This window comes from Saccoglossus kowalevskii, chromosome 15, assembly GCF_978046115.1.
Source record: "Saccoglossus kowalevskii chromosome 15, keSacKowa6.1, whole genome shotgun sequence".
NCBI lineage: Eukaryota > Metazoa > Hemichordata > Enteropneusta > Harrimaniidae > Saccoglossus > Saccoglossus kowalevskii.
In genome coordinates, this window is record NC_140655.1 from 26,989,953 (window position 1) to 27,002,221 (window position 12,269).

At 34.2% G+C, this 12,269-nt stretch overlaps 1 protein-coding gene across 4 annotated transcripts in view; it reads left to right on the plus strand.

Moving 5' to 3' along the window:
* LOC102801963 (lisH domain-containing protein ARMC9-like) overlaps nucleotides 1-12,269 on the plus strand; it is a 45,547-nt gene that overhangs the window by 24,341 nt on the left and 8,937 nt on the right. For 3 of the 4 annotated variants that reach the window (XM_085490647.1, XM_085490648.1, XM_078007271.2), the window contains 9 exons: nucleotides 259-333; nucleotides 860-950; nucleotides 2,225-2,280; nucleotides 4,274-4,378; nucleotides 5,563-5,598; nucleotides 7,034-7,128; nucleotides 7,247-7,274; nucleotides 9,463-9,598; nucleotides 10,591-10,625. In XM_085490647.1, coding sequence (XP_085346773.1) covers nucleotides 259-333; nucleotides 860-950; nucleotides 2,225-2,280; nucleotides 4,274-4,378; nucleotides 5,563-5,598; nucleotides 7,034-7,128; nucleotides 7,247-7,274; nucleotides 9,463-9,598; nucleotides 10,591-10,625 — 657 coding nt within the window. The remainder of the gene's footprint in view (nucleotides 1-258; nucleotides 334-859; nucleotides 951-2,224; nucleotides 2,281-4,273; nucleotides 4,379-5,562; nucleotides 5,599-7,033; nucleotides 7,129-7,246; nucleotides 7,275-9,462; nucleotides 9,599-10,590; nucleotides 10,626-12,269) is intronic. The other variant, XM_085490649.1, reaches the window with a different exon arrangement.

Consider the following 12,269-nt stretch of genomic DNA (forward strand, 5'->3'; position numbering starts at 1 on the left):
CATGCCCTAAGCTTCGTATTCGACAGCCCATACTAATTTACTGTATCTGGTTTTAAAAACAGGTCAGATGTAGCTCGTAATTACTGACTCGTACTAAGCATTTTTGCAAGTCTTTCTTAGTATGGGCTAACGTTTTTAACGTTTTATGTCACGCTAAGGAGCTGTTGATGAATGCTACTGGAGTCTTTGTAAATTTTTATATGTATCAATTAAAAAGAGATTGTGAATACATGTAGTAGTAACTTATTTGTTTAACAGATTCGACCTTACGTGAATGGAGCACTGTACAGTATATTATCTATTCCAGTAATCAGAGAGGAAGCAAAAGCAATGGTATGTTGTACTTTGTAAGGCCAGACTTTTATTATCCCTTGTTTCGCGAACCCGAAAATGAAATAAAAATTAAATTGTAGCACAAAAATTGCTAAAAAAATATTATTTTTATCTTCATTTTTTTAAAGCCCGCCGCATAACAAATCCAAGTTGCATTTTCGTGGGAGTAGCATGATCAAAGTACCAATGTCTCGCGCAGATGAGAAACAAGGTTATACATGGAATAAAATTTGATTTCATTTCTTCTCTCTGATCAATGATCTCACTTACAATTCTTTGAGAATCACACAAATCTAATGGAAAAAAAGTATTAATTTTATTTATTTTCTGCCCTCCTCAAACAAATTGCCTTATAAAAACTCAAGAAACAAGAAATAAAAAAGTCTGGCCTAACTGTTGAATGTAACCAAGTAGTTCACTCTAGACTACCATGTCATTTCATATTTTAAAATTAATTAATTTATTTATTTATTTATTCATTTAAAAACATATTTACTTACTTATTTGTTTACTTTATAATTTCTAGGGCTTAGAAGAAATTTTAAGATGTTTCTTGAAAGATGATAATCCTGATATGAGTCGCCAAATCCAATTCATTATCAAACAACTCAACTCAAGTAAGTCTTAGGAGATTTTATTAGGAGGGCTCAAGTTCATGTTAAATTCCTGCTTCTTGAATTGATAGCATTTGTGTATTTGTGTACTTGAGTATAGTGTGTGACCTAGGATCATCGAACCTGAAGTAGGATAGATTTCACCAACATTCTAAATGTGCAGAGTCAAAGGTACATAGTTCGTCCGTGTTTCCAACTCACAGCTCAAAAAAACTATAATAGACAATAATAAAATAAAGGTGCCATCATATTTTAACTAACTCGTTTCAGTCTAAATAACAAAAATTAGTTTCTTCATCTGTCTTATATAGTCCTAGCTGACCATTTTTAAACCCGCCCACTCCATGGTCTTTTAAAAAATGTTTCAAATATGCTGCTGTCTTCTTCCAGGGTTGTCTGTACATTGTTCTTTTTTGACTTTTTATATTTCTATCCTACCCTTGCCTGTTGCTAAATAGGTTACATATGTGCAAAAATAATTACATTGCATCTCTCAGTAATTCAGGGAATCAAGAATTGCACTGTGTGCAGGTGCACATAAACTCCTTGACAGTATACTAATGGGACACATAAGCACTTAATTTAGTTTAGAGAACTGAACACATTCTCCTCTGTCTTTGTATATATTGTTACACATGTAGACTGGAATTGGGGATGACTTTGATGCCCAGTCTAACTGTGTGTATGTGTGTGCAGGCCTTGATGGTAACTTTTAAACTCCATTGTCTGTAATGTTTTGTCTATATATTTACATTCAGTATGGCTGACTAGAGGCCATGTATCTATTGAAATAGTTCCAAACCTAAACATCTTGGTAAAGTTATTATTGAAGATGGGGATTGGTTATTGTCCCTAAACATCCTGTCTAAAAAGACAAAACATACATTGTGTTTTAACAGACAACTGACCAGAAATTAGCCATTGTATACATATATCAGATATATTTTATGTTGAAAAAGTAATTCTTTTTCAAATTGTCCTGCCATCCACTTCATCTGCAAATTGGTGCATGGAGGGAGGGCGACTGACTGACTTTTGTATTTTGTATTTCTAATTAGGGTACCAATTATCTATTTAATCTCGATTATCTCTCTACCATATTGTCTCTTTTAAAAGCAATAAAATAAACCAAAAAAACATATGCTGTTTACTGAATCGTTGAAATGTGACTTTTTTTAACACATCTGTAGCACATGTGCTACTAATAGAGCAAAGACGATATATTCGAATAATTAGGGTCTATTTTAACCTTGACACCTTTGTCGTTATCTTCATAGCTGATATTCCAGATGAAGATGCAGAATCCGATGATGAGGATGAAGATGATGATGAGGTAACATAGAGGCAATCAATCACATTTGATTAGCACTAATTACATAGAAATGAAGAGGTTTTGTTGTTTTATTAAAATGTTTTATAAAAATATTTTGTATTTTCTGACAATACTTCACATGTGTGAGCTTAGGTCCTATTCTTTCACTTTACACAATGGGTAATTAAATTTGGTTCAACACAAGAAATAGAAATATTCATAAACATGTGCAGGAATAATTATTCACAGGTTTGATCAGCTTCATTTGTTGTAATGAGTTTTTGAGCAAGAGAGTTTGAACAAAATAAAAATGGGTTTCAAGTTGATATACTTTTAATGAGCTTTTTGGCATTTGAATGCTATTCTAACATTGGAAATATGGTAAAGTAAAGTGGAGTACCTTAGAAGCCTCGTCCTTAATAAAAGCCTTACCCATTCTCTTTGAAAAACTGAGAACCAAAAATTCACCAATTGTCTTATGTATAGATGCTCTAACAGAAGCTGCATCTCCTTTGCTGCATTGTACCTTGGTCTTGGTGTAGGGAAAGGTTCGGGTCGTGGAGTAGGGGAGACTAAGACGAGGTGTGTGTCTAGTTAGAACACAAAGTAACAACTGATTTAATCGTTAAAACTAAGCATCTATATACTGTTACATGTCAATATTTGTGTAAACAGAAATTGTAGGGTAGCAAGATGTTGCATAATACTTAAGTCGTAGAGACTACATATGGTTAGGCATCTGTTCTTCTCATCTATGCCGTCAAAGAAATAACACATTTTCCGACACTCCGGGCCGGCCGGCCGGTTGAGCAGATAGATAATCGAAAATAATAGTTTAACAAATAAGGTTATAAACAGAAATATAAAAATATATTGATACAATATGAATTAACGAAAACTGTGACGCGGCGTGAACACTCTAATTAAACGAATAGCACAACTTGAACGAATTGCAATTTGAATATTACATACAATTACGAATATTATAAACACAATACTATAAAACATGAACATGATATAAGTCTATGATTACATATCAGGTTATTCTACAATGAAATTTGGATTTGCGGTCATATAACGTATGATGTCCTAAGCAGTTGAAACACAATCTGTATCTTTTCACAAATGCATTACGTGCATTATGTCCGACAACGGTTTCACAGACGTGTGTAGAGTGTGGCCCTTTGCAGTAGGTGCACTTGAAGGATCTTGTGGGTTTAGCGACCGTAGATCGAGAAGATTTGTGTCCAACATGAAAGGATGTTATAGAGGGTAGACACCTTTCACTGGAGAAATTATCATTGAAGTACTCTATGGAGGTACCTGCTTGTCTGGCTTGAATTTCCTTATGGACCGCTTCCTTTAACTCGTGTAGTGACCACGCTGTGTTGCCGTGCTCGCGGGAAATCTTGGTTTTGACGTTTGCCGGAAATTTATCAAAAATGATTGGCGCAAGTAAATCACCATACGAATCCTTACTTTTACCGATGTGCGTTTTGAGATTGTCGTACGAGTTTGTCATGCTGGATAACAAATTAACTGGTGGCGGTGCCTTCGTGTAGCTTGAAATAATTTCGTGGGGCTGATCATACCATTGTTTCAAGGTGGCTATCGCTTCTGGATAGTTGCATTGGTTAACTGGAGGCCCTCGATCGTTCGCGTTGCTTCACCGCCTAGTTGAGCAGTCAAGTATTAGAATTTCTGGACCTCTTCCAGCTTAAGGTCCTTATCTACTGACGATGTGAAAGTGTCCATGAACGTAGTCCTTTTTAGAATGTTACGGCAACTGCGATTTAGGGAGTTTGACCGTCTGTCTTGTTGTAGACGATGTCATGGAGGTATCATGCGTTGAGCTTGCTTCAGGTATCGATCTCTGCTGAGTATTTCTCTCTATGAAGGCATCTGTTCTTCTCATCTATGCCGTCAAAGGAATAACACATTTTCCGACACTTGGTTTCTAATACAGATTTTACGGGAGGTTGTAATGAAAGTGTTATTATTTGTTGTTTTTCAGGAAGAACAAGATGCCATGGAAGCTGATCTTGATAAGGCTGAAGTTGTAAAACCTGAACGCGGAGAAATTGTTGGTGAACAGTTGTTGCAAACAGAGTATCTGGGGGTAAGTTTACGCTGCAATAGCTTGAATTTCAGGTTAAATGTCAGTTCCTCAATTGTATTTATGTTAGCAATGACTCACTCAAAACATGCTAGATTATGTTTTAGCATGAATTGTCAGCTCCCCAACTTTGTCATTGTATTAATTTAGCATTGAATATCCCTCAAAACATACTAGATTATGTGTTAGCGTGAAATATCAGCTCCCCAACTTTGTCATTGTATTTTTGTTAGCAATGCCTGAAATGTCAGTTCTTCAACATTGTCATTGTATTATGTTAGCAATGACTCACTTAAAACGTACTAGATTATGTGTTACCGGTAGCATGAAATGTCAACTTTCCAACTTCGTCAATGTATTTATGTTAGCAATGACTTACTCAAAACATACTGGATTATGTGTTAGCGTTAAATGTCAGCTCCCCAACTTTGTCATTGTATTTTTGTTAGCAATGCCTGAAATGTCAGTTCTTCAACATTGTCATTGTATTATGTTAGCAATGACTCACTTAAAACGTACTAGATTATGTGTTACCGGTAGCATGAAATGTCAACTTTCCAACTTCGTCAATGTATTTATGTTAGCAATGACTTACTCAAAACATACTAGATTATGTGTTAGCGTTAAATGTCAGCTCCCCAACATTGTCATTGTATTATGTTAGCAATGACTCACTCAAAACATACTAGATTATGTGTTCGCGTGAAATGTCAGTTTCCCAATTTTGTCATTGTATTATGTGTTAGCGTGAAATGTCCTCTTCCCAACATTGTCATTGTATTTATTTTTATGTTAACATTGTGTGTCAAGCATGAAATGTCAGTACCAAGGACAGCACATTGTTATTGTTTCTTATTATACCATCATTTCTAATTGTATGCTTTATATATAGGAACACAACAACTGTGAATTGTTCTAACTTCACCAATGGAAAACTTGTGGAAATTTTAGAAACAATACAACTGTAATTTTTTCTAATTTCATTCATGGAAATTTGAAAAAAAATTGTACTGGGGATGTTTTATGTGACAGTGACAATAAATTAGCTCCTCATAAAATGTCTACAAACAATGATGTACCAGTAATCGTTTTTCAGTGATTGTGTTCTTTTCCTCCCATATCCAGTGTCTATGATGTATAATGCATGATACTTGCATGTATGTTATTTTGGCTTATTTATGTTACAGATACTGACACACAATGGAAAGCCAAAGAAAAACAAGGTACATGGCTTGAAAAGTACACACCTATGTTTTAGCAATAGCTAATAGCTAATAGTCTATGAAAAAACTCAAAGTTTATTTATTTATTTATTTATTTATTTATTTATTTATTTATTTATTTATTTATTTATTTATTTATTTATTTATTTATCCATTTATCCATTTATCCATCCATCCATCCACTCACTCACTTATTTAAATTTCATTTGTATATTAAAATTGTTTATAATTTGATCTTTTGAATCTATGAATATATCTGCAAAATTGTAATATTTCATTTTTGTGAGTTGTTCCACATATAGACTTCCTCTCACTTAGTCATTATACACTAACCACTAATGAAATTATTGTTTGATCCACGTGTGCATGTTGCCTCTGTGTTCATTTCATTACTTTAAGTGGTGTGATGTTTGTTTCACCTCAGTAAGATTCATTGACTATATCAAGTCTTCTGTTCCACACTGTTTGTAGTTCATCTCTCTGTGTGTTTGAGTGCTGTATTTATTTATTTATTTATTTCTCTCACCTGATCACAGCAGCCAATCAAATAGATTGTCACCATTCATTTCACTCATACGTAGGAACAACGTTGAATGATGTCTCATAAAAAACTTAATTTCTTTAGTTTGGGTGTGGGGAAGGTTTTGGCCCTAAAAATCTAAGCATTGAAGTTATAAAGTTTGACATGCACATACTTAAATGATAAACCAATTATGAAATTTGTTTATTATGATAAAAATCATGGTCTAGCACCATTCCTGAATTTATGTTGATCAATATTTATGAACTTATGAACATTATATTATGAACAGTCTGATCTGATTCAAAGTTTTGTGTAAAATTATTAAATTAAGAATTATATTTCTTGTGTTGAAGTGTATTGTCCACTTGTGAACAAGTTGAGACAGTCCTCACTGACATTGAATCATCCAGTGCTGCCATGACCTTATAATGTTAGTAAAATGCATGGCATGTGAAGGCTAAGGAAGGCACTGTGTATTTTCCGGTATACTGTGATAAAACACATCCATATACTGGAATGAGCAAGTAGAAGTTTTATATCTTGCTGTGATTTAAAGTCAACAACATATTAGGACTATTTGAAATCTCAGCACCTTGAATACAGCTCGTCTGTTCTGTTCGGTGTGATCAAACTTCTGAATTCAACAGATTCAAGGTGTTGTGTAAGAGAAAATGCAGAAAAGATAATCATAGACCATAATACAAGTGGAGTTTTTTCTACCATTCTAAAATTATACATTATCAAAGTTATATCTGTTCGATCTTCTTCTTCGATGCAGTACACGAAAGGAAGTCAGAACGTTCCAAAGTCACGAATACAGACTACATTTGGATAAGAAAGATTGAGAATTGTTTTCATGTCTAGAATTGTAGCTTTGACATTGAAATCGATATTTTTTTTTTCTGATTGTAGCAGTTAGATGCTGCCCTATTAGATGAACCATTGCAGAGGCCTGTTACACCTGGAGTAAGAAAGATAGCTGTAGTCGATAACACATCAAGAATAAGGTCAGTTTTTCACCTCCGTAGAACTGATAATAATGTGTGCAGTGAAATTCAGAATTAATGTTCATGCTTTGGTATGTTTCAAATAAAATAATTTCTGTATACTATGTTTTCATTGCAGTACGCCTCACAGCCATGTTAATGGAATGGTGAGTAAATAAGACCAACAGAGGGCGCTGTACAAGAAAGAGTTTTTCATACATGATTGATTGAGCCAAAAAGATCGTTTCTGTTCAGCATGTCAGTTTGAAAAGTGCAGGTTTTTTTGAGGGCGTATTCTGCCAAAATATTGTAAAAGGGAAATCAATAAAACATATTTGGACCAGAAAAACATCTTTACCAGATAATATTTGATAGTTTGGGAATGACAATTTGACTTCTACCTGTAGTAGTAATAACTGTGAGATGGATAGCCAGTGTTACGCTGGCAGTGACAAAAGGAAGGCTCAGATTAACTTCAATACAATAGAGGTGTAATTTTAATAGAGGTGTAAAATGTTAATTTACATTGCCTCTGGCACGAGGCGTAACACACATAAATTCTGCGTTAGATTTCATGATGGTCGCTATATATCTTAGCAACAATGATCAATGCGACAGAAGTTAACTTCTATGCTGATTTCAATCAATCCACTGTAGCATAAAATGATTAATTTCATGCGATACAAGCAAGAAACACATTGGCGAACTTTTTTTTGACAACTTCAGACATGTTGATGTAAACATTGATACAAATTATCTGTGTCTTGTTATCATATTTCTAATTGTAGTACATTGTAATTAGTTCCCATTCGAACACCTCTGTGTATGTGTGTGTGCATCTGGACCTATGAAGATCTGAGGCAGGCCTGTGTTACATTCACATTTTACATTACATTTTACACGATTACATTCAAACTTCATACAAAATATTATACATATGCAAATCAATTTGTTTCACGTTCTCAGTCAAGATGGCCGAATGGTGGCCATTTTTGTGCTGAAAAACCATTGAAATCAAGCATTTCTTAGCTGTTCACAGATGAATTTTTTTTCAAACTTGGTACATACATTGGATATTATAGGACTTTGATGCACATCATTTTGTTTTTCAGATCAAATTCAAAATGAATGCATTTCTAGAACCATATCTCCGACATGCTTTGACTGATTATGTTCAAATATTAAATGTACATGATCTCATAGATATACAGATATATTGGTTTGGTGATCAGATTCAAAATGGCTGAATGGTGGTAATTTTTATGCTAAAAAAAACATTAAAAATCAAGCATTTCTGGCATTTCGAAACTGGATCTTGTTTTTCTATGGATGGATTTCGATTTGGTACATACATAAGACATCATGAGTTTCTGATGCACGTCATTTTGTTTTCAAGGTCGGATTCTAAAGGGCTGACTGGTTGCGACTTTGTTTTAATGAATGAGGTTTAAGAGCCATATCTCTGACATGCTTTGACTGATGTTCAAATTTTATATATTCATTATACGTCATGTCATAGATATACAGATGTATTGGTTGACGATCTGATTCTAAATTGCCGACCGGTGTCAAATCATCACTTTCCACACACTGCCTGGTCCCAATAAATTGGATCGCCTTCAGTAAAAATCCAATAGCAGGCTTCAAGTTTATACATGGCTGATCTCCTTGTTAGGGTGACATGCCAGGGCTTTGATCACTCAGATATTATTACTTCAAGTTTGAACAACGTCATAACTGGGACTTAAGAATCCATAAAAATCAACCATTCTGCCATTCCAGACTTGGATCTTGGTACATAATGGGACCATAATGTTTTTCAGATCAAATTAAAAATGATCAAATTTCTGAGAATCATCTTTATTGTGTTATAAATGAACAAGTATGAATCATTTTTGTAAAGTTACGTCGGAAATGAATTACGTCGGTACGTCGGAAATGAATTACACATGGTTTAGCTTTTTCACCACCAGAATTACTCGCCCAAATTTATCTGCACTTTTTTCTTATATTCTTGAATATTTCTGGAAATAAACCCTAATTTTGGAGCCAACAGACGAAATTTGAGTAAATTTTCAGTTTATTGTTAAAAAAAATGGCTACTTTTGTCCCAATCTTCTGAAGATTTGTGATTTTGTGATGAAAAGAGGAACTGGTGGTAAAGAAAGACCAATAAAAACATGGCACCTCAACAAAGACAGTTTGTTTGTATCATTGCTCACATTCATATGTCTGGAGTTTTCTATCAACATACTGTCTTTCAAAGTTCTGTTTTGTACATGAAGTTAATCATTTGATGTTATAGTTGATTGTGTCTATCGCCAAAATAATATAATCTATCCTGAATTATATTAGTTATCAAGACCTGCTACTAGTACTGGTAGTCGCCCTGTCACACAAGAATCACGGCCAAGGTCAAGGGACAGTCAGCGATATTCACCATCAATTCGAAGTCGGCCATCTTCACAGCAACCTCTTCCTCCACCTATTAGTAAGTGAACTATAGAGTCCTCACTGTACCGGTACTTCAAGTTTTTGTAATTTATTTGTGACAATATTTGTTGGCTCTGCTGTCATAAAAAATCATCGTTACCAATTAGTATTGCCAGTGTGCATTTTGTTTTATAATCTAATTTAACTTCTTCACCGCTAGACTTTCTCGCTCAAATTTGTAAATTATATTTATATTATGTAAATTATATTTGAAAATTTAGTAAATTTTCAGTTTTTACACAAAAAATGTGGCTATTTTTTGTCTCAATCTTCTGAAGGATAGTGGAAACTATAAACAGGACTATTTTGTGAATTTGTGATGAAAAGATGGAACTGGTGGTGAAAAGGTTGAGATAAACTGTTAGCCATTATTGATCTTGAAAATATCATTTTAATGCAATTTGCTTTCGTCTCAACTCGCATACAATATAGTTGAACAAATTGTTATGCTCATTTATGATTTATGCATGGCACTTTGTAATGCCATATGAATTGGCTCTGTGATTATAAAACAGGAGATATATACCAATATACATATATAGAAATATATTTCTGGCTCTGACATGTTCATGGGTTACAGTATCATATTTTCTCTATTACAGCACATTTATGTGCAAACGTAAATCAGTGTGAACAATTTATTTAGTGTTTGATGTGTATATCCCACCAAACACATTTTAAGGTTTATATGCTCATTTTTTAAATAGAAATGTTTTCATATTGTATCGACCGTCGTGTAGCAGAGGTTGATTCGATTCCATACTGCGCTTGAGTTCATACTTTGCAGTAAGAATGTGACTCTTTCTGTCACGCATTACTTTGTGTCCGATGTGAACAAAAGAAATCGTCCAAATGTGATGAAATATGACGCACATTTTTCAAATAAGGAAGACATCCCAAACACATTCCAGTGTGTCAGTGACACTTTCGAACACATTCATACAAGGTGTCACAAACGGGTATAAAAATGACTTGTTATTTCTATTTTAGGAGGTGACTCTGAAGCTGACAAAATGTCTGCAGTGGTAAGTTGATAATATCAATTGTTTACTATATACCTCAATGTATTCACCTATTGTGACACTGTTTTCATTTTTACCAAACGTATGACACAAACAATTGGATGTTTCGCGATAGGCCTATAATTGTTGCACTAATCCTATGACAGTTAATGCACAGCTCCATTCAAACAAGTTTTCAACATCTTCTCTAAAACCATCGCTCAGATTGTAACCTGTAGAACACCTGGTGTGGTCTTCTCGTGGGATGCTTTTACGTACATTTTAGTATCAATATCCAGATTCTGTGATCCATGCACATTGATCTTCACATCTACTGGACTTAAATATGAACAGAAAAGGCATTTATTTTATCACCATAATGACATCATTTTTACTAACATTCTAACCGAATTGAAGAAATATATTTGTTATAAAGAGTGGCATGTTTCAAAACACAAAGCAAGGTGGTTGCGTTTTGTAACCATTTCTTTTCTAAAACTAGTCAATTGTTAGTTGTATTAGTACATCCATTTCTTATGTGTGAATGTATCAGCCTCAAAGATAGTGGAGCTTTTTCAATTGACAGGTGTTATGACAGTTTATGTTTTTGTCATAGTATTGGTCATAAAAAATACTATGATGTTATTGCCAGATATCAGAGCTGGTTTGATACAATAATTTTAATATAGTGTCATTACATGATGTTGTTACTTGGTCTAAAATGTATTGATATGATAAGCACCTCCTCTACAATTTTTCTCTTTTTACTTTCTGAACATACATGAAGTATGGCTAGACATTGATTATTTGTGATAACACATGATATTGTATAATTTTATGGGTTTCTGGTGTGTTAGATATTGTGTATGATTGTGTACGTCAGCAACATGTAGACTCATTCGAAGTTGCTTCATGACGTGCACGGACAACGTCTCAATATACATACATATAGAATGAGCTAAACAAATTCTTTATAATAGGTGATTTTCCGTACAATTGTGAGATCTCGTGAGAAGCATGAAAGACGTGCGTCGAACATCTGCCGCAAAAAACGAACGATTTGATTTTGAACTCGAATTTCTTAATTTTGTAGCACACATCGACCGGCCGATCTTCGACAGAGGAATATTGCTTCCGAATACCCTTACTTAATCAAAATTGCTTATCATCAAATTTGTACAGCACATTATTAAGCATGGGAATGCCCCCAAAATATTTTCGCGTTTGTCGAATCCCACGCGACGTTTGACGCCACTACAACGCTATGACCTTTGTTTGTCCTGTTTTTACATTCGGTTTCACGCATAACGCGTGATTCTCGCAGTGAATGGACAATGGTAAATTTTGTGGTGTTTGCAGCAATTCTTTAGGCAGCAAGTTAGCTAATATGTTCACTAATCCACCAACTACTTTGGTTTTGACTAAAAATAGTCAATATTACCCTTCATTCGGTCACCATCAAATGCTAGTAATATCTAAAGAAACAGTATTTTAAATATAAGTTTATGTTGGCCAAAACTGCTTTAGTCAAAATCAAAGTTGTCAGAGATTTGGTGAGTTTGCTGCTGCTCCACGACTTCTGAGACTTAAATCACTTGTCATGCAGTTGTTTGATAGATTGATATATGAAGGATGAGTATTTTACTATGAACAAGGCACTGATTACAA